General features: G+C 39.6%; 1 protein-coding gene across 1 annotated transcript in view; it reads right to left on the reverse strand.

The window, feature by feature from the left end:
* Positions 1 to 7,797: 7,797 nt before the first annotated feature.
* Positions 7,798 to 23,734, reverse strand: part of LOC307164178 (prostaglandin F2 receptor negative regulator-like) — a 32,982-nt gene continuing 17,045 nt past the window's right edge. The window contains exons 4-8 of the mRNA XM_079880648.1: positions 23,294 to 23,716; positions 19,289 to 19,693; positions 17,697 to 17,804; positions 9,924 to 10,220; positions 7,798 to 8,399 (exon numbers count right to left, since the gene is read on the reverse strand). Of these exons, the coding sequence (XP_079736774.1) occupies positions 8,233 to 8,399; positions 9,924 to 10,220; positions 17,697 to 17,804; positions 19,289 to 19,693; positions 23,294 to 23,716 (1,400 nt within the window). The 3' untranslated portion in view covers positions 7,798 to 8,232. The remainder of the gene's footprint in view (positions 8,400 to 9,923; positions 10,221 to 17,696; positions 17,805 to 19,288; positions 19,694 to 23,293; positions 23,717 to 23,734) is intronic.

Raw genomic sequence — 23,734 nt, forward strand, 5'->3', positions numbered from 1 at the left:
GGCATAGGCGGAATTGGTAAATGCTAGGGACCCAACTCATCTATAGCGGCACCAAAATAAGTGATTTTTTTTAAATTACTAATACTATTTTAATACTATTAATTTGAAATATTATCAAATTAAGCAAAAACAAAAAAAAAAAAAAAACCCCAGACACATCCCGGTCCGCCGCATCAATCTTCCCCCACCCAGCGAGTGCTTGAATTGCGTCAGAAATAGAACGCACGTAAATTTTTTTTAAGAACGAGCATTCAGTTTATTATTGGGAATTTGTTGTCGCGTCTCCTCTCGCCACATCCAGTGTAGACAGCATTGCTTTTGTTTGTTTAGGGAGCTTCACACACTCAGGCTCCCCAGTAGAAGCGGGCCTGGCCACTCGCACCAGGTCTAGACACGGTGAAAGTTACCTGACTGTGACGGATAGCCGAATTCACATGACACACGACACATAAATTAGCATTATAGTATACCATAGATAGCCTACTGCAGTGTCTGATGCAGGGAAGAAGGAGAGAAGAGGGAAAAAAAGGGGATAAAGAAAGAGATAAAGTGATGTAATTAATGAACAGCTTATCTAATTGCAAGATAGCCTAGTAATATTTGCTAATTAATGGCAGTTATTTTTACCTTAAACTTTATGCAAAAGTTAAACTTCAACTTTTATCAGTTCTCCAGAGGCCCCAAACTTGTGATTTTTGTAACAATCATGTCAGTTTTTTAAAACGCTTGTAATATCACTTTTTCATTAATGTTTTTGTGCAGATTTTGCATTTTTAAAATTTATTTGCTGAAATTAGTAATGATGTTTATATATGGATTCATTTAAAATAGCAACATTTTATGTTACATTCACGTTAAAGAAGATCTACATTTCTCAGTTTAATTCATGGTGAAAACGTGAAACATTAAAGTCCCCCTGTGGTGAAAATCCAGCTTTTAATGTTGTTTATGTGTCTATGTGGTGTTTTTAATGTGCTTTAAGACAAAGCATGTGTAAATTCATAAGTCGACAGCATTGCTGAGTATTCTCTCCTTAAAACTGCAGTGAACCAAAGACAGTCTCAAAAACACGCTTTGAAATCGCTGGTGTTTCTGACGTCACAAACTACCTTGTAACCAATCAGATCAACGTGTGATCGTCAACCGGTGGATCTCTGAGCTGAGTGAGTGAGTGGAGGCGGGTTCCAAGACTCACTTTCCATAGGTGATCACAATACGTCAGTTCAGTCCGACGTAACGTTGAACGTGGCTGACTGATAGGGAACGTCTAGGTTACTAATGTAACCCCCGTTCCTTGAAGGGGTGAACGTCGCCACAACTCCTGTACCTCTGTTGAAATTGCCGGGACCCAATGTGTAATTTCAATCCGACATAACATCTCCGTTCCCTCCTTCAGGGAAAAGGGGTTACATTAGTTACAAAGACGTTCTTTCTGTTTATTGTTCGGTGTCGTCTGAAGTTTGTGGTTTGCTATTTCTACTACGTTTCCTTTGAAATCTTCTGAGTGTTAAGAATTATATACAAAGACTGTTCATTGTGCTACTCCTTTGTCCAGCATGCTGCAGACCACTCATGACAGAACACTGAACCCAAAGGCAGACCACATTTAATACGTGTTAACGTGTCTTTTCTTCTCCACCTGTTTTTGTTCGGCTGACCCAATGAGCATTTCACTATCCAATGGTCATGCCTTAACTGCAATTTCTGGTATTGCATTAGTATTGTATCCTTGACTTACAAGTCTGAGTTAAATCTCTTTTTTTGGCTTATTTTATCTGTAAAAGAAAATGTGCCTAATAATTCTGCACACCTGAATGTAAGGCGTTTTTCATTTCCAGCCTTCATGAACAATTATATATCACTTATAAATGTTTAAATACAAAATTAATAGTAGTTATTAAGATTAATGTGATTTGGAATTGGTAAAATGTGCCTGAAAAAAAAAATATGACCAGGAAATTAACATGCCTAATAATTCTGCACATAATAACATTATCATAAACATTAAACAGCATATAAATCAAAACTGCATAATGTTACTGAATGAAATGTCGACCCAGGACGAGCTACAGGGCGGAGAAGCTGTGGGGTGTTGATGGACTCAATCTACTCCATCTGTGTTTTGCTAGCTAGCTTTTTATTTTTAAGTAGAGGCTCTGTTCTTTCTTTTGATATATTGCATGTTCAGATATTCATACAACAAATTATTCTGGGGGCCGTGAAGTTTGGGAAAATGATCAAAACTGTTAACGGTGGCTGGCAACTTAAAATTTTTTTTTTTTTTTTGTGAAAACTTTCAAACTATGAAAATATAAACAAATAAATGCAAATCCTTTTTGTGTGATTTTTTATTACAACTGTCCTTTAATTACAACTTCCCTTACCACTGATAAAGTATGTTCAGAGGTTAACATATTAGTTTACAAAGTAGACAACGGAGTCAACGAAAGGTCTGAGATTAAATATGTGATTTATGATTTGTAAAGAAAAAAAATCAAGTTGTTATTATTCTTTTTTGCACAATTTATAATCAATGGAAAATATTATATTATAATGCTGTCAAGATGGAATGTGTCAAAGACCAATCTAAGAGATCCACCCCAGATATCATACATATCCGGGCCTCAACTGGGCCAACTATGCCTTCATTCCATGCGGTATGTGGGCCAGAAGAATATGGGAGATGTGGGCCACAAATGGGCCAGATGTCATTTGATATCTAGGACAGTAGAAATGTTCCTAGATACAGAGAGCAAAAAGATGTTAGTGAAATGAGTTTGAGACACAATTGCCTACTTCTGCCAAAATAGACACCAGGCACTCGGCATTTAATTCACTAAAATAATAGAGGAGGAGACACTGGCGTCTGCTTGTCTGTGGTTATTTTATCCAATTGTAAACTGACCAGTGTCTTGCACACAGGGGTAGAAATACGCTGCCTCAACCATTTTAAGCAGGCCTGAACGGCTCTCCACAGCGAAGTGAATTTCTGAAACAGTCAAAACCTCTCCAGTAATGTTGTCTGTCATTTCAACTCCACAGGAAAAGAATTTAAACCAAATTTGATGTTCAACCGTGTTAAGTTTTACAGTGTTTTTTAAATATTCAAAACTACTCTAAATGATATGCTTATACTTTGATATATTACAGAAATGTTGGAAATAATAAACCATATCTTTACTTAACAAAACACCCGTTACTGTACGTGTTCTGTGTCATGAACAGAAACCGCTGTGGGTTGAGCTACAGAGGAAGAACTCACTTTTGTGCTCTCAGAGTGCTAAGCTTGACCACAATGTGAGTGTGAATATAAATATAACAAGGAAATGCTGATAAGAAAGTTCTGTGGCATTGTAACTGCATACTGTGCTCACCCCAGCCATTAAACTACATTATTTTCCATAATAAGCATTGTTCTAGTGTCATTACACCTAGCATGGGTGTTGAAGCACTGAATGTAGCGTTGAAGAAATCACTCTCTCCAATGCCATATTGTTAGGACGCCCTCTTGTGGCTCAAACACTTCCAGACTGATTTTAAATAAATAAAAAAATACATTCAGAATAAATCAATGAATCAAATCTGTCAATCTGTGTCTTTCTTGGTCTCTGACACGCACTTTTTCCAGCCCTGGTTATTCACTCATACAGTATAGCTAAAATATATTATATTCTTTAATTTTATACGTTTTACATAACATAACAGCAGATGTAAACATGATGCAACTTAAAAGTAATCATAAATTCATTCTTACAACAATCAATAAAAATTATTCAACCCCCCTAATCTGCAAATTATTCTAGTGAACAACATTTTATGAAAATCCAGCAACTAAAACATAAGTAACATCATAGTAATTTGGATAGACATCAGAGTGATTCTGAGAATGTAAAGTTGATTAAGATCATATTGGCTCTAAAAAGGCAAAATTATTCAACCCCCAGTGGTCAGTATTTTGTAGAGAATCCCTTACTTTTAATAACCTCCAATAAACATTGCTGACAAGCTTATGACTCTCTGCTGGAATCGTAGATCGTTCCTCTTCCAGATCACTGATATCTGTTGGTTTCTGTGCCACTGCTTTCTTCAGTTCTCACCAAATGTTTTCAGAGGGATGTAAAACTGGAGACCGAGCAGGTGTTATCTGAGCAAGCTTTGGTAGATTTGGATGCATGTTAGGATCATTGTTCTGCTGGAAAGTCCAATGATCATCTAGCTTCAGTTTACACAATAAAAGCATCACAATTTTTTGCCAAAAATGGCCTGATACTTCAGAGAATCCATCACGCTAGTCACATGGTCAAGATTGGGCAAGGGGCAAGAATCGAGACAAACAATTAGCAGATATAGACATCAAACAATAATACAGTAAAATAATAAATATTTTGACGTAGAGGAACATAAAGTTCTATTTTGTTGTTTTTTTTAAAGATATTTGTGCCAGACATACTGGTGATCTATGAGACCAAAAAGTTCCCAATGGCTTAATTGTGTTTTATCACAATTTTATTAACATCATATTTTGACATTATCACTTTCAGTAGCCTATGCGCTTAACTGTTATGTATTTTATTAATAAATATATACATATGGACCTTCATTAAAGCTTACATTTGTAAATTGTTACAGTAAACACTTGATTTTTTTAATATATTTTTTAAAGCCTAGAGTATTGAAAACAGCGCCATCTGCTGGCTTGTAAAATGCAATTTTTTTGGCACGTAATTTCTTAAGTAGATAAGCCTTAGTAAAAATGGTAGCCAAACATCAAACCTCCAAAAAGTTGTCAAAAGTTGAAAAACTTAGCTGACAAGTTAGACATATAGCATAAACTTTAGTAGTATACTTCACTCCTCGCAATTCAACCAATCAGAAGTGAGCAAATGTAAGTAAAGATATAACACGCAAATCAAACCTGCTGTGGAGTCAGTGCATTCAACTCAAGGTCGTGTTTATGAGCTGAATGCACATGAACGCTGCCACAGAATCATAATTACGAGTGGGAAACTGGGACATTTCTTTAAGCCCAGAGTTTCTGAGTTGGGGTAAGTGTAAACATACGGCAGACACAACAGATGCAGAGTCTGTGTTGATGGTACATTTGCACCTGATGTAGTGATTACGACTTTCCAGGGCTTCGTTGGAAATAGCGCTCTGTATCCGAGAGGCCTACATGCGTTGGAGTCTCAGTGTCATATGTAAAAACATACTGAGTTTACAAAAACAAATAACTTAAAGAGAACGTTCCTGGAATTGAATCTGAAAACACAACAACCGAATGTGAACGATGCGCTAATGCAAAGGAAATGCTGTGTTTCTGGGAAAGGTTTGCATTTGCTCTCAGTGTATTTGTCTTCAAACATACACTTTAAGCATATTAACCCATTGACACGTGAACATCAAAAGTATACAAAGTTCTTCAATGTCAAATTCTAACGCTATTACAGTCACCTAGAGCAAAGACGAGAATATGGCAGCTAAGTCTGACACTCGGTAAACACAAAGTTAATGTGATTTTACAGCACGGCACTATTCAGGTTGATGCAATCCTCACCTGTGTCATCCTCTGTACGTGCTTGTACAGATGTAGTTCACCTCACAGGCCTCCTGCCAAGGACTGGGAAACTGGTACTTTCTGGTGTTGGTCAACCATCTATAGTGATGTAGCGTAGTGCACTTCACTTTGTCATATGAGACATTAATCATGTCAAGGCACGTACAAGCCCTCCACTGATTGTTACTGAAACTGCTATGATTGGTGGGAATGCTTTCCCTTAATAGTTTCAATTAGATTCAGTGGGCACAACGGGACGATCCTGACTGAGGGAGTAAGGGGAAGAGCAGATCTGATGTCAGTTTGTTTACACTGTTGCCATGGCGAGCACGTTATCAACAAACACCACCACGCCCCTATTCACCCTCTCTCAAATAATCCTGATGTTTGCCAGAGCTGTTCTTACCTTCTCAAAACATCAGTGCTTTAGTAGAGTATGTACTGTAGGGTCTGGGCTGAAACCAAAAAGATGTACAGCACAAGAATGAGCCTTCTCAGATAGTCCAGTGTGTGATAAAGAGACATCAAAGTTCATTAGAAACCTATTGGTTCAAATGAAGGATAGCGATGAAAGCCTAGACTTGCACATCAGGAAAAGGAAAGCACCTCTTTATAAGCACGTGGCTCAGGGTCGAAGGTCAAGGCCCCTCAAGGCAAGACTGTTTACGTTAAACCGGTTCAGATGCTCTCGAAATAAACTCTGCCTGACGTCACAAAATGACGTGTGACTGAAAACCTTCATTAGCATTCATGAGGAGAGACGGGGAATTCCCATGTTGAGACTTGTTGAGGGAGTTACATAAGTAACACAGAAGTATTTGTTGAACTGACAATGACAAATACATGATTACACAAATGAACTTCAAAATGTGGAACTTCAAAATGGTACGTAATATATAAATGGGTGAAAGCCTCTTTCACAATTTAATACTCTTCAGAAGATGAAACTCATAACATCGTGCTTATTAGATCCATTCCCTGCAAACAGACCCGGTCCAATAGGAAGATGATCTGTGTATAAATTACTTATAGAACAAAACGTCATCTCGACTACTTTTAAGACGCTTTCATAGTGGGCTTTGTCCTTTAAATTATTATATTATTTTAATTATTCAAATTTACTAAAGTTTTATTGAAGAACATACAGTTCTTGAAATATCTGGAGTCACAAAAAAAACATGGTGTGGTTAATTAATTTAATGTAATCAATAATACAGGTTTCTGTTAATAAAGCAAGCCAGCAGCTTTTGTCATGATGAAGGACAGAGGACAAATGACCAGGAAGAAGACTAAATGAAGGAAAGTACAACTGAAATGAAATGAAAAAGAGCCAGTCGTCAGGAAATGAAAAAATATATGACTGCATTTTTATGCATATAAAACAAATCTTCATTAATATTTAAAAAAGAAGACGGAGGCATTTCCCAGGGGCTTCTCGTCAGATTCGGGATAAACAGAACGCTCAAGTCAACACAGTGTTATAGTTTTGTTTTATTAAGAAATACGCTTTTGTTGGTTTGCCATTGCGAACTGGAGTGAGTCACTGAACACAGAGAGAAAATACTTATTTCCTCTTAGCAAAAAAAAGAAAGAAAAAAAGATGGTTAAAGCACATAAAATTTCACACAATTTAAAATAAAACAAAAAAAAAATGAAAACATCCATTTTAATATCCATAACGGGACTACTGTATATAAAAGTAAATCATCTTGTGGACACTGGTCTATGAATGAGGCTCTGAACAGCTGGAAACTCACACACATTTACTTCCCTTCTCAGAAAATACAGCGCTGACCACATGGTGGATAAAGACGGCGTTTTCACAGAAGGATCCAGCATAATAGAGTCAGTGTGGGTCCAGTGTGTGAGAATCGGCATAATGAGTGGATTCTGACAAGAGGGGGAACAAATGCAAGGATGGATACTGATAATTCTTGTTGTTTGTGGGCAGGAAAGTGAAAGTGAGGAAAGAGTTAATGCCAACAGTGTGTTGGTATCAGTTATCAGGGCCTTTGAAATGCCAGACAAGCGTTCTTTAAGGAAGCCGAGCCGCGGATTGGCGGTCAGTTGGGTCCGTTCCCTCGAGTGCTCGCTTCTGGATCCCAGACGGATGCAGTCTTGAAGCCCCCATCCATCAACACTGTGCCACCGAGAGGAAAGGTCAGTCATTTTAGGTTCATAACTCTGACAGACGGGCAGGGTCACAGTGGACGTGACAAACCAATCCTCTGGGACCGCGGCGGTTTAAAAGGTCAGTCTAAAATTGGAGTCCGCCACAGTCACAACTGAGAGATTCTCGGCTCTTTCCTTAAGAGTCCTTCCTATTAATTGCTCAAATCAACTGTACAAACTCTAACATTGCTGGTTTGGTCATAGTGCAGTCACACGTTTGTACCGGACGACAGATCTCATTCCTGATGCTCTCATCCTATCAGCAATCAGGATGGGTTACAAGTTACAAGGGGGGAGGAGGGGGGGCATCGGGATTGGGCCGTCAGTGCTTTATTCCTGAGAATAATAAGTGTATTGCTCCCGAGTTGGGAATATGGAGCCGTGGCTCAATCCTCGGAGTGCATTTTATCAGGCTCTCCGTCTCGAGTTAAGCAATGTGCATATCCACATCCAGTCCCGGAGTTGGTTGAAGTGTTTTTGGGCAGGGTCGGGGACGGAGGGCTGGTTTAGTCCATCTCCAGGTCCATGAGCTTGTTTCGGGGGCGAGGTGTGTGCATGGGGTTCCTGGAGAAACAGCAGTGTGCGACGGCAAGACCCAGCAGCACCGAGAGGACACCAGCGATCACGGCAGCAAACACCCCGTATCCCACCGGCATCTTCAGAGATTCCCACACTGCAGGACAACACACACAATCAGCACTGTCAATCACCAACGCTCATGATGACAGCCACATATGGGACAATATGGTATTAAGATTCTTCATCATTAAATGAAATGAAATTTTTGACCCTTTCTGGCAATTGTCTCCATTAGGTTTTGCATTGCATTTTTGTTTAGAGTGGGAATTACAGCTATAAGATCAGAACTACTTCTCACGGAAAGATACTGTTCAACTTTTCAAAAAACCTTGGCAAATAGTGCAGTCAAATCGAATACATTCATGGTGATTTCATGTTGTTTTTTGACAGACTATGAACTGTGCTGGATAGAAAGACATCTGTGTACAGGTTATTTCTTTAAGCTGTAACAGTTTAATGAACCGTACTCAATGCAATCAGATTCAGAACCAGAATTTAAAGAGGTCATGAAATGGCAAATCTAAATGCTTTTGATATTTCCATATATAATAAAATCATACTGCAAGTTTCATACTTCAAAGATAACTCCCTAGTTCAAATTATGAGTTTTTGTTTTGCAGGATTTGTAATCGGCCCATTTTTCCTTCAGACGTCCTTTAACATGCAAATGAAGCAGGTGTGCTCTTAATAACTCATATCTGTCCATCATCACAAGAGCAATAGTGCAGTTCGAGATGTCGAGAAAGATAAGACTGTCTGATGGTGGTCTGTCCCTGAGCTCCTGAAACTGCACATACCCTTCCAAAAGATCAGGCGTTTAGAAATGCATGACTGAAGTTTATTGTTTTAATGGCTTGCCTGAGAGATTAACCGAGAATGTTTTTGTTTGTTTCTCTCATTTCACAACAGACTCTTTTCTTAAAGTCCCCCTGTGGTGAACATCCAGCTTTTAATGTTGTTTATATGTCTATGTGGTGTTTTTAATATGCTTTAAGTCAAACCATCTGCAAATTGATAAAAAAAGTATTTCCCATTGCATATTCATAGAACCACGTATACTAAATGAGGAAAGGGTGTGTCGAGTTACATTCAAGATATTTTAAGGCATGACGAAATTCACGTTTAAATATGTCACTTTGGTGATCAAAGATGAGTTTTAAGGGATACAATTATTGACTATTATTCTCAACATGCTGCCACTTTTTCCTAAATATCTTGTATCGAAAGCTCTGGCAGTGTCGAGTACTTTGTCCTCGGGGGGAATCATTGTGGTTGCATTGGTTCATTTTAATTTGACTCTGGCTCAAACATACACGGCTCTATTACAGCGCTCTCCATCTTGAATGTCAAAACATACATGACACATGCTGAGGGGGAGGAGGGCATGGATACGGCACGATGAACTTGGCCAATTATTACAGCAGTGGGGGTTTACTGCCGTTTCTGAAAGCGGTAACACCTCTTAAGAGGAAGTGTTGGTGGCAGAGAGAAAACGAGGATGGAAAATTACCATTTTTACACTTTGTTTTGAGTAAGCTATCCTCCAGGATATCTGAAAATGCATTTCATGACCCCTTTATCATCCCATCCCTAGACTAGACTCCCATTAGGATCTTACATTGCATCTGGACCGAGAGGAACGTTGAAGGCGAGGTGAGGTCCTTCTGCTTGCTCCAGGCTCCAGTAGCCGGGGACAGGAGCCAGGGAGTGGCGCTACAGTGGTACTCTCCCGCATCTCTGTCCTGCGTCTTGTGCAGGCTGAGGACAAACGTGTGTCGGTCGGTGCGCTCCAGGCTGCTGTCGTTGGAGCTCTTCTTCACCACCCCCCAGCGGTCCATGCTGATGAGAGGCACTCCTCCGTTATCCACCGCCCAGCCCGAGCCCTGGAACCAGCGGACGTCGAACGCCACATCGCCTGTGGACACACGGGGGGGGGGGGAACTGGTCAAGTCAACCTGCCATCACACCACTGAATTGTGTTGCTCTACACATTTTGTCATTGAATAACATGTTTTACTCAGAAATATGTCTGATTATGGAAGTCAAATGGGGTCTTTATTCATGAGAGGTACACTAAAGGTCAAAAGTTTTGAATAATTAACAAGAAAAAATAATATGACTTTCAAAAAAATATTATAAAATATGTTTCAGTAACATATGAAAATAGAAAACCGATATTTTAAATTGTACTGATATTTCACAATATTTTAAAATGTAATTTATTCCTGTGAATGCAAAATATGCAAAAAACAATGTTCAAGAAACATTTATGATTATTATCAGTGTTGAAAAACAGTTGTGCTGCTAAACACTGAACAATTATTTATTTTTATCCAGCAAGGATGCATTAAATTGATCAAAAGTGACAGTAAAGACCTATAATGTTACAAAAGATTATATTTCAAAGAAACACTGTTCTTTTGAACTTCCTATTCATCAGAGAATCCTGAAAAATAAAATGTATCAGTTTCCAAACAAATATGGATCAGCACGACTGTTTTCATCATTGATAATAATCATAACTGTTTCTTGATCATCAGATCCTCATATTAGAGTGATTTCTGAAGGATCATGTGACACTGAAGACTGGAGTAATGATGCTGGAAATTCAGCTTTGATCACAGGAATAAATTACACTTTACTATATATTCACATAGGAAACAGCTGATTTAAATTGTAATAATTCACTGTTTTTACTGTATTTTTCTAATAAATGTAGCCTTTGTGAGCAGAAGAGGCTTCTCTCAAAAGCATTTAGGAAAATCATAATTACTCCTAACTTTTGACAGGTGGTGTCTCTCATGTGGATTCGACGAATCGACGCTCTTGTTCATAGGCGTTGAGTTTCAGCACTTCAAACATGCGTGCCGGTGCTGCAGATTATTCATGTACGTTCACCACAACCACAAGTGTATGTATGATGTGTATGCAAACAAAACCAAGCTAAAAAGTGTCTTTCTAGTGGCTGAATAGCACGACAGCTCCAGGTAGGAGGCAGAAACTGATGTGGGGCAGGAGACTCGGACAGGCCTGTACACGCCGGCCCACTGCTATGTGAGGAATCTCAATGAAGGCCATTGGGTAATCAGAAACTGACAACCACCATCACCACAGCATTCTGGTACTCAACAAGCCCAGCTGATAACTACAAGAATCCCATGTGAACTGCACACAACTTATGACTCTTAAACTGTCATATGGATCTTAACAACTCCGGAGTTCAGGACAATTTCATTGCTCACAATTTCAGAATTTTTTAGCTATATATTTAGCTTTTTTTCAATATCTTGATATTGATTTTGTCTGACACTGGCTTAAAGGTTACATATTATGCCCCTTTTCATAAGATGTAATATAAATCTCTGGTGTCCCCAGAATGTGTGTGTGAAATTTCAGCTCAAAATCCCCCAGATCATTTATTATAGTTTGTCAAATTTGCCCCTTTGTGGGTGTGAGCAAAAATGCACCGTTTTTGTGTGTGTCCCTTTAAATGCAAATGAGCTGTAGCTCCGCCTCCGTTCAGAAGAGGGCGGAGCCTTTACACGAGCTTCAGACAACACACCAATCTCACTCATCCAGAGTCTCAGAGTAACCAGTAGCGAGAGCAGCTTTACAGAGACTCAGAGGTTCACTTTTAGACACACACACGTTTCTGAAAGCTTAGTGGAGACATGGATGTAGTGGAGTAACACTGATTCATCTCATCATCATGTTTAACTTTTCCACAAGTTGGTCTTTATAAGACAGCGGTGACATGTTCTGGTCAATAGTGTTCAGTGCTCGTCTGTGCTCAACCACAGAACAGTTTCAGGCTTTGCTGGATCTTTTGCCACTGCGCTGGAACTGGTCACTGTCGCTTGAGAAAGCAAATGTCGGCTGGTGTGTGTAAACGTGCAGATTAATGACGGTAATATTATAATAAGATCCTCTTCCTACGTCAGAAGGGGAGTGAAATCTGATCGGCTTATTTTAGGACGTGTTTGCAGAGAAAGGCTTAACAAAAAGTTACTGGGTTTCACTGTTCATGTTTTCTGGGTTGGCAGAAGCACTGGAGACCCGATTATAGCACTGAAACACGGGACAAGTCCCCTTTAAAAGCGTTTTTAGAGGAACCATCATTTCAACCAAATGTTTTATACACACACACACACACACACAATCAAGCATGTTAAGATCATTTTTTTTCTGCTATATCGCCAAGTCCTGCTCTCTTTAATACAGTAATCGATTACCTCGCAAGTCAATCTCCAGTTAAGATTCAGTCCAACCATGATGACGCTAGTTGGGAAATGAAGGAAAGCCTTTGGCACTGCAGGGGTCCTGATCATCTTTACTGTATATGTTATATGATCATCAGTGGATGAGGAATGACATGTCCGAACTAGCGCTCGCTTCCGGGGCCCGAGGGGGGGGGGGGGGGGGGTGGGGGGTGGGCGACCGGCTGAGCCGACTGTTCCCTACACTCACTGGATAACTGTGACCAGATGCGGGTTGCATTTTGAGCATCACTGCTTTATTAGTGTACAAAAAATGACTATAAGGGTGTTGTTTCCCACACCTCAAACACCCTGTGAAAAGAGATATTTTTATGCACATAAAAAGAGATTTTCATAGCCACAACACATCTCTCACCGTTGCAAATGCCTAAATAATAAATAAAAACCCTGTTATCAAAGTAAAAAGGTTTGCTTCATAGCTTCCATAGTTTGCGTAGGACTGCCTCTGATCTCCGGCACAGGCGTTTTCTCTGAACCGGAGCTCGTACGGAGCCTGAGGGAGCCGCGCTGGCCTTATTCTCAACCACTGGAAACAACTAGGCCAAAACGAGCCTTAAAACAATGTTCTTTCTGCAGAATAAAAGAGGAACTGGTGAGTAGCGCCGACTCTTTGCTTTGGGTTCAGATTGTCCTCGCGGGTCCCTTCCTCTCCCGGCCCTCGCTTCCCTTCAGCCGAAGCACATGTTCTCGGATACATTACTGGAGTACATTAGTCAGCCTGAGCGCAAGAACAAGCAATGCAGGCATTAAGATTTATGAGTTTAATTAAAAATTAAACACTGTAATGTGATTTCACACTACAGAGCTGTAGAGGAATAGTTCACCCAAACCGAGGTGAACATGTCGTTCCCAACTTGTATTCTATTATTATGTGTTTTTTGGGAGAAAAAACCCCCAAAAGATCTAAAAAAAAAAAAAAAAACCACATAGTTCCTCCCCTCAAAGAAATCAGGACAGAAGTGTTTGAAAGTGGACAAAAGAGAGGGATTAAAACACCAGGTGTAAACGGGAATGTGTCTCCCTCGTCTACTTGTGAACCGATCGACCAAAATACATCTTATTTCTAGGAGTAAACAGGGTTTTACTGACACAAGACTACATCTTTATTTATTCTGTGTGACATAAAAGAAGATATTTTGAGAAATGTCTTTCTTAAAGCTGCGTTGTGTAGTATTTAGGAGGATCTGTTACAGAAATGCAATATCATGTACATAACTATGTGTTCAGTGGTGTATAAAGACCTTACTTAATGAACCGTTGTGTTTTTATTACCTTAGAATGAGCATTTCTCTCTACACACACACCGCGGGTCCGCTTACATCGACATGTTTCTACAGTGGCCCTGAACGGACAAACGCGTTTCGTCACTGTGTTGTTCTTCGTGTAAAGAAAAAACAATATTCGCAATAACAGAGTTTCACTGAATAATTAAGTAAACCTAATTTCCTAATTTATCTTTGTATAGAAACCTCATTGTTTAACCGGCTACTCTCTGCTATCTCAGACGACGACGTCACTTCCTGTCGGCCATCGTAACTTCTGTTGGGTGCAATTCACAACCTCACCACTAGATGCCGCTAAACATCACACACTGCAAGTCCATAAAATGGAAGTCGATGGGCTTCAGTGCAGTTCCCTGAGGGCGAGTTAATGATTGGACTCTCCCTTTAATTTGCTTCATGTTCCTCAAACAAAACATACTGCGTGTGGCTTCAGAAGCCTTGCAATAATGAGTCATGTGGACAATTTCTACAGAAAATAAGAGCGGATGGGAATGCCATACGGGTGAGTAAATGATGACTGAAGTTTCAGTCTTCGGTGAACTGCTCTTTAAAAACACAAATCCTCAGAGACACTGTACGGTCTGCTGCTGTCCGACTCCCTGCGGATTACACTTAAAGAAACACAATGGAAACAGAAACCTTCTCCTTCAGGGCAACAATCTTCTCAGAATCCTAACAATAAAAGCAGCACAAAAACATCTCTGGTTTCTCTATACTGTGCAGTGAATAGAGAAGTGTGAACATTGTGTTGACATGTATCTATGACTTCAGCAAGTGTGTGCCTGTCTGGTGTTCAGACGGATGAGGGAGGAACGCTTCACCTCTTATACTCAGTATTACCCAACATTCAACTTCAAGAGTGCAACATTTCTGACTGATACGGTCTGTATGTTCCTCGACATGTTCAGGGTCACTAAACAAGCACACATCCAACCACTGACGTCCAATAGGAAACAGCAGTGCTTGAAAGGCAGCAAAATAACAGTTTTAGGTTTTAATCTGCGTCTTAACCATGTGAGCCATGACAATATACCACCAACAAGCAATGTGTCTGTCCACATCAAATGAGGCAAAATCAATCAATCACAAAACAGCCAATCAGAAGAGTTTCCTGAACTTCCCTCTCTTTTCAACTACTGTACTGGGTGTGGGTGTATCAGGTTTCGTATTGGGTGTTTTATGTGTATTTGCAGGTCATTTTTGTGTTTTCTACTATTTCTAACAGAACTAAGACTTCTAAAAATCTTTTGGAAGTTGATATCACAATTAATAAGCTAAAACAATTTACAAACAAGAGGTTGTGTAGAACTTTAAAGTCACCATTAAATCAAAATTGTTCATTTTAATTATTTTGTGCAATATTGTTATAAATGACTTGTACGTGGACACATCATTATTGTTTTAAATTCAGAATAACTCCCCCTCCCTCTTGCAGCATCTCTTCTCTTCTCTGATGACGAGGGCGGGGCTATAACCTGTCACTCACGAGATCAGCCAATAGCAAACCACAACCATCCAATCAATTCCACACAGACAAAATCAAGCCCCGCCCACATTTGTTCTTGTTCCAGAAGCCGTTTCACTCAGATATACGGCATAATTAGGCGTTTGCGGTATGTTGCCTACTATAATATCGTGATTGTTGTTTTAACAAGGTGTGATCTGACATTATTGAGCATGTCCCTCACTTTACAGACACACACATAGAGAGTTGCATGCATACATTACGTGATGTAGTCTAGTAGGTTAGACTAGTGCGCTTATACATTTAGAGCGCACGCTTTCACTGTGTGATTTAGTCTAGTAAAATGCATTTATAATGTCCTCAATATTCAAGATAAGGGGCAAAAATACCTCTGTATGTCTTTTATATTTGTCATTTAATCAAGTTTATCAAGATCACACAAAGAATGCTGCTTTTTCTCCAAATCAACATTATTGCAAATGTGATATTTATTGAAATATCAATATAAATCTCAATATAAAATCAATAAGCATTTAATAGTGACTCGATTTTGCAATATTGCCTGTTTTTGCTCTATTTCACCAATGAAAATAGTTCAATCTCTGAGCAACACACAGATGCGTTATGTCTGAATGAACGAATCGGTTGAATGAATGATTCAATGACTCACTCATTAATACAGTCAAATGCTTTGGACCTGAATGAATCAGGAGTTTGAATAAATCGATGATTGAACATTCAATTTAAACTCAATGACTCACTCATTAAAAGTGATTTGCAGCCACCTAATGGCGGTTTTAATTTCACATTTAAAGTATCATTTTCATTTTTAGAACTATTTGAAAAATATCAATATTCAACGTTTTATGTTAAAGACATCAAAGCATCATGCATTTGTAACTGCAGGTTAAATACCTTTACGTCCCTCTGAGTTGCATTAAACATTCTTCCTCTGCATTGCAAAGATGAATTTTTTTGATGCCGATTTCAATGAATTGATACGAAATTGAATTTATTGATTAAATGTAAGAATTTGACACAAAATAATGGCTTTATAAAAGATAAAAATGCCCATAAAAGGTCAAAATCAATTGAAACTTCACCACAATTGAACAGACCACTGCACAGAACATAAACTTTAGGAGTCTCTGTCCTAAACCTGAAGAGGTACCAACACAATAAACACACTCAGCAAAATATCGTCTAATTATCATCATCAAGAAAATATCGAGATGATATTTTTTGTCAATATCGCAGTCACAATAGGTTAGAAAAGATGAGAGCAACTTCTGTTTCATGTCGACTTTAAATGACGGACGTTCCAATTCTGCCAAGATCTGAAGAAAGGACCAGTTTACCACAAGGACCCTCAATCATGACATTTTACACATTGTACGGTTTGTTTATTATAAGACTTTGGCTAATTTGATTAAGCTTTCAGCTACTAATAAGAGCAGCGAGTTCTATTAAACACATTTATCAGATTTAAATAGATTCCACAGATTTTCACAAATATATGTGTACAAATGCCAAAACGCCTACTTTTTAATAGTAGACCAATAAGTAATAGACGAATGCAGTCTCATTTGTGAAGTTTAAGCACTAAAGTCTTTAGGCACTATAAAGAAGCACTTCAATTTACTACCCCATATAACAGCTCATACCATATTTATGAGTAACTATTAAGCAACAGCAACAAAAGGAAAAGACGTGATACAGGATGTGACTCAGGGGGCGAAGTTTAGGTAATCATTTCTAAATGGAGGCATTAGTTTATAATATTGTCTGTGAATAACTGCAAAACCCCATAAAACATGAGCAACAGCATGTGACTTCTAAAGTAAAACGAAGACTCTGGTGCTGATGAATAAACTGAATACTGATGCCTTAATCAAAAAGTTAAACCTGGATACTGTTATTAACACATGCCATCCAGAGAGCGGATTACGAACAGAGCATCCACACTAAAATGACTGGTCAAAAGCTAAAAAGTGTTTTACAAAAAAACTTTAAATAATTAAAATACTTAAAGCACTCGGCTACTTTTGAGGTTCTGTTCGTTTCTTACATCAGCGCTTTAAGCAGAATGTGACATTGTGAATTGAACAGGGAGATTCAAGTTCACTGTGGGGGAATTTCACAAAACCCAAAATACATTCCAGTGCAATAAAACCTTATTCTCATTACTTCGAAGTATATACTTTATAATAATTTGGACATAAACCAAAATCAAAATGCAATGCCACTGGATTAGATAAATTATCAAATTATCAAACTAGAATTAGACATCAGAAGGTTTGAAATTATAAAAGAGAAAAACTATTGTACTATATGTATATTCATTATGGTAGTATGTCAGCACTTGCCAGTGTTAGGAGAGACGTCCAGTGTGGAAATGATGCACTTCATCTGAACTGTGTCTCCTGGTAACAGATTGTGTGCTTCTGAATGAATGGATATGTTGAACACTGGACCTGCAGACGGGGAAACACACACACATTCACTGTCATTAAAGTCTACCTAGATTTCATAGTCTTTTAGTGGATGTTTAAGACTTCTATAAACATTTCAAAAATCAGTTTCTTCATACTTTTGTTCTAATTCATAAAAAAAATTAAAAAAAAATAGAGTAAAAGAGAGAGTTCCAAAGTTCCAAAGAGAGAAAGAGTTCCAAAGTTCCAAAGAGAGAGAGAGAGTTCCAAGAGTTCCAAGAGTTCCAAGAGTTCCAAGAGTTCCAAGAGTTCCAAAGCCGAATTTGAATCTCAAAAGTGATTGAATTGTAAAATTCCTCATAGTGGAACTCATTATAGCACTTTGCATGAGAGCTTCACCTCTCAATAGATTTCAAAAGTTGCAATGATGCAATACACTGCATATTAAAGTGCATAACACACAAATGTTGGGTATAATGGTCCATTTTAATCAGTCTGAACTATTATTACAGATACTTTATCAGTGAATGAAACATTGATGCAGGGCTTTTTCAGAAGACAAAAGTGTCAAGTTGTTACGGGGTCCTGTCATTTCTGTCTAGATGCGTTTCCTTCTTAAATGTGTCATCATAACACAAAAAGGTGCTGCTAGTTGTAATCCAGATATTCTCATGACAAAACAAAATCACATTTAAAATAATTATTAGAAGAATTGTTAAACATTAAGAAAATTGTATTTAAAAGAATTCTATATTTCCCTGGATTTGAAAGGTTGGGCAAGCTGTCAAGACCCACCCATAGATCCACGCCTCACATTTTATTCTGTGACATAAAATACATTGTTAATGCCTCCTTTTAATTTTTAAAGCTTTTACTTGTCTTGAAAAAGACAGTTGCCATCAAGTGTCTAAATGTGACTACAGAGGTTATAGCCTACATTTAGCTTTTTACGTCTGGCTTCGTATTTAGGCTTCAATATTCATGAAAGTTGAGTTAATTTGTGAAGGTTATCAGGTTAACAAAACGTGTAAGAATCATAAACATTTGTTTGGTCACAGACCATATTGGTTTTTTTTGTCTAAAATAAATAAATAAATAAAACCCTTAGGGTTAGGGTGATTCTAACTTTTGGGATGTTCTACAGAAATATGTTCTCACTGCAGCGCTCTATAATCAACATTTCATTCCTTTGTTCTGCCATGTTGGATTTATTTGTTTTCATTAAGAGACAGACTTAATTGTGAAGGATACATGCAATGCCTTAGTATCAGGAGTGTCTATGGTGTTTTAAAACGCTGCCTATGAACGAGGGAGTGTGAGTGATTAAGAGGGAGAGAGAGGAATCTGCCCTGAGGGAGAGACTATAGAGCTCTAGTCATCCAGAATCAGACATAAAGAGGGAACTACAGCATTAGTGTGTGTGAAACATGAGCTCAGCTGTAAACACACCTACAGGCAATTCGGCATCACTCCTCTGAGTTCAAGCTCACTGTATTCTGAGGCTAGTCTGGTTAGCAGTGTAATACCTGTGTGTACAAAGGCAATCTCGATCTTGTTGGACTCGGCGCTGACGGCTTTGACCCACTCTTGTTTCTGATCCCGAGTCCAGGCCGTGACGTCGCAGTAATAGTTGCCGCGATCCGTGACCTGGACCCCATACAGGCGGAAGCGGTACTCGAGCTGCCCGGTCTTCTCCAGAACCACGCTGTCGACCCGGCTCGGCTCGCCCCACTCCTCCGACTGCAGAACCGAGTCCTGGCTGAGCGACAGCACTTTCCGGGACTTGCCTCCCGAGGTCTCCTCGAAGCGGATGAGGACAGTGTAGCCGGGGCTCCTCAGGTTCTCACCCGTCACCTGACAAGTCATCTCAAACGTGGATCCACCAGTCGAAGCTTCTCTCACACGATGGGCTACGACTCGCACAACTGGAACTGGAAAGACCACACAAAAATACATCATTAAGCATTTGTAAAAATACAGTCCTTAAACTTCCCTCAAAGAGTGTTTACTCATCTAAAAAAGACAGGCATGTATTTTTGTACGTATATCTGAAAGCAAGAATACTGGGCTTGAACCAAATAGCCAGAACCACTTTTAGACCAAGCAGTTCAAAAGTTGAGAGCAGATATAAATAATTTGACCACTTTGACCAGTAGGTGAGGTACTCACTAAACAGATCTGAAGAACAACTTTTTTTAATAGTTGGTGGACAGAAAATTTAACAAAGTGAGGTACCAATGAATTCTGTTTAACTCAAGCAATATGAATAGACTTCAGAGCGTTACGTTATACTCATTGGTTTTACGCTGTCAGCAAACTCTCACAATATGGTGGCAATGACACAAAGCTTGTCTGGAGGTAGAGGTCTGTGTGGAATGGATTTTCCTGCAAGATTTCGCACGAAATATGTGCTTGCAACTTTTATGTTTTTCCCAGATCCCTTCTATGTAGATTTTTCAGTCCCAATCCTGTAAAGATCACACCAAGCTGACGGCCGGGCAACGGCGGGGCGTTTTTGAGCGTCGGTAGGCTTGGTTCTTTCGGTGTGTTCCTGACTCAAGTCGGATGCCGTGGGTTTTTTTGGGGGGCCAATTCATGTTGAATCTGCGTCGATGAGCGAGAGAACTCTGATTGGCTGTTCAGCTTAACGAACGAGTCAGTGCACGAGAATAAGAACAAAAGTGATGAAGGCGAGCAATGAAGACTGTGATCAGTGTGATTGGTGTTCAAAATGGTGAGCAAGCACTGGTTTGTTTACAGACTGCATATCTACAGTCCTAGTTTCGGTTCCCCTTTCTGAGTGATACCTGCTGCTGATATAGACAGATATTTACTTCCACGCAGGCGCAGAACCCATGTGCTCGTTATCAGTCACCTTTTGTTCTTTCGGTGTGTTCAAGCACAGCTTTTTGGCCGAGACACAGATGACGAGAGGCAACAACAGACAGCTTTCATCACCGCTAGTTCTCTGATGTGGGCTTGGTGTGACCCGAGCTTTAGAGTCAGTCTCCTGTGGTGTCATAGGCTACTTTTTCTAATTCCCCAACAAACAGACCTCACATTGTTGCATGTTCGGTCACAGCAGTCAACAGAAAGGTACTCTGCCTCACTGTTGCTTGCAATCCAAAGACATTGAAAATCTCAATCATGTAAACTGCTTATTTTTTGTGTGCAATGGATGAATAAATCATATAACATTCTGCACTTTAAAAACTAATTTAGTTAATTATTTAATTAACTTTTAATTAATTTTCTGATCCTATAGTAGTCGAGAAGGAGTGCAGACCTCTATTTAGAGGCTCTCAAGTCAAATTTGACAGAGATTGATTGGAAATCCTTTAAAAATGTTTGACGATTAATCTGAAGATAATCTGAGCATATTTTGGTAAGGACTTGACAAACTTTGTAGTTTGGGAATTTTGACAAAATTCCATGTCTAGATAACACCGTTCACAGCTAATGAGCTGTTGGTGGTGCTAGTGGATTTAAGAAAGACCTCAAAATCGCCATGTTTAGACATTCCTCAATTAGTGTGCCAAATTTCTCCACTTTTTGCCATATGATTCTTCCAGAAATGGTAAACAAAGAATACTAACAGACGCCATCACACCTTACAGATGCTCACCACCTAACAAATATCAGAAACGTACATTTCGTTGGTATCAGATACAGTTTCAGAGCACAGCATCAGTAGTCGCGTTTCCACTGTCACTTCCGGGGCTTGATCGGGGCTTACTCGGGGCCAACGGCCAGGATTTCTGGCCCGTCGAATACCTTGGGCCAAAGCGGGCCAGCTCGGGCTAGAGGAGTGGTTACGAACAGAGGCGGAGTTCACCTGAGTCTGGAGACGCCAGCGCCGGATGATTCTGTCAGCATTAAAGACTTTTAAAATACGCTTGAAGAAATCAGACCAATCATAAAGGCTATCATGTTTTTATTTTATCTGTCAGTAGCCTACGTCTCGTCTCTTTATACCGGACTATCATAAAATAAAGCAACTTTTTTTCTGTTTCTCTGACTGAAAATATCTGTATGGGAGTCGAGAGAGTGCTAAAGCTCCTCAGGTCGTATTTTTGGTGCCATATATTTGTAGAAATTATCATTCTTTCTAAATGTGATGTATTATGTCCTGTAACTACCAGATAAACAGAAACAGACGCGACTGAAGTAGTAAGTGTGTCCTCTTTCTTTTGTGAAATAGACCTAACGGTAATTTATTTCTGAGTGACTAATGTGCAGTTTTGACATAAATTAATTCATTATGATCAATGTATCACTGTTTATTGTAAACCTGAGGTAAAACATCGATGCTTGGGTTTTAAATATTCAAATAAACAACAAAAATGCCAGCAAACGGCCGCTTTTATCATGTTTGTTTTCAACGCTGTTTCCAGTGATTTCTGATTAGTTTTCTGATAAAACTTCCATTTGTTGGTGAAATGATGGGTTAGTGTGACGTTGTTCCAGAGAGGCGTGTTACGGGCGTGTGTTAGTGAAGCGCTGTGGAGCTTCTGGCCCGACAGTGGAAACGCAGGCCCGGTGCTATTAGCCCGGCACGGCCCGTTTAAAGCCCTGGCTCGCACTGGCCCGACAGTGGACACGCGGCTAGTGAAAATGCAGTGGAAAGCGCACAGTCCCAGACAGAGCGGCCATTGTGAGCTAAATCTGTCTTCACAGAGAAGACGCCATCACAGACACAATTAAACTCATTTACTCTAATCCCTTATTGAGCGCTGAAAAATGAGAGACAGTGGAGACTTTCAAACACCGCGCTTTGATGCTTTTTAAAACAGCGCTATAAGTGGTGCAATGGTCACAGATGCTGGGAGCTCTTAGCTCATGGGGTAAAAATGAATGATCGGGAGAGCGACCCTGAAAACCCTGAAAGGACAGGCTGGGCTGAACACATTTAAACTTACTTGCTCAGAGTATATTTCTGGCCAAAGACATGCTTCATGGCCACCTTTATCAAATTAGATGTAATCCTAGGGGTGTAACGACACCCTCATGTCACGATTCCATACATATCACCATACTGAACTCACGATATGATATTATTGTGATACACCAAGACATATGATAAAAGGTTAACAAAAAATGAACTGTTGATTAAAATGCTAAATTTGGTATTACATTGGGGGTGTAAATGAATAGGCTTAGATCTGATAACCCAATGAACAGAGACACCAGAATAACAATATTCATGATTCTGAAGCTGAAATTATTGTCGATGAATATGCTTACACTCTGTCACTGACAAGATATATTTAAAATAATGTAGGACACTTTTTACTGGTAGCATAAGATATTTGGCATTATCAGGACCAACACATATTCCCCCATTGCATTGTTATACATGATATTCAATAGTAGTTTAATGTAGTATTTTTTCCTCACTCAGAATTTTCATTTTGGGTGAACTACACAATACAGATTGTCACTATCCACGATGCATATTGTTGCATTTTTGTATTGCGATATACTGTATACCCCTATGTAACAGACAATAAAAGGATGGATTTAGTGCTTACTCTGTGGTGTCCATTGAACAGAAACAGGAGTGGACTGGACCTCCTTGGCTTTTTCCCATCCAGCTTGCCGGGTGGGCATCCACGCGCTCACCGCGCAGGAATAGGAGCCCATGTCTGCGTCTTGAGTCTGAAGCATTCGCAGAACGAAGACGTTAGACTCTTTCCTGGTCACCGCTATGTCCCCGCTGTCCAGTCTCGGCCGGTACTCGTTCCCGGGGATCAGAGCTCCTTGCTCATTCAGGGAGGCTATTATGATCTTCGTCTGGGATACGTCTCCGGGTGTGTTTGTGGAGTACGACCAGGTCACGGCCAGGCGGCCATCTTGAAGGTGGAGGAGGTCGACCACCTGACAGAGCAGTTCAGTGGGTTCACTGGTGGCCTGGGGGTTCAGAGAGGCCGTGAGGGTCACCTTGAACTGCAGATCTGCGGGAGAGGGAGGGG

This window comes from Squalius cephalus, assembly GCF_949319135.1.
Source record: "Squalius cephalus genome assembly, chromosome: 9".
In the NCBI taxonomy this organism is placed as follows: domain Eukaryota; kingdom Metazoa; phylum Chordata; class Actinopteri; order Cypriniformes; family Leuciscidae; genus Squalius; species Squalius cephalus.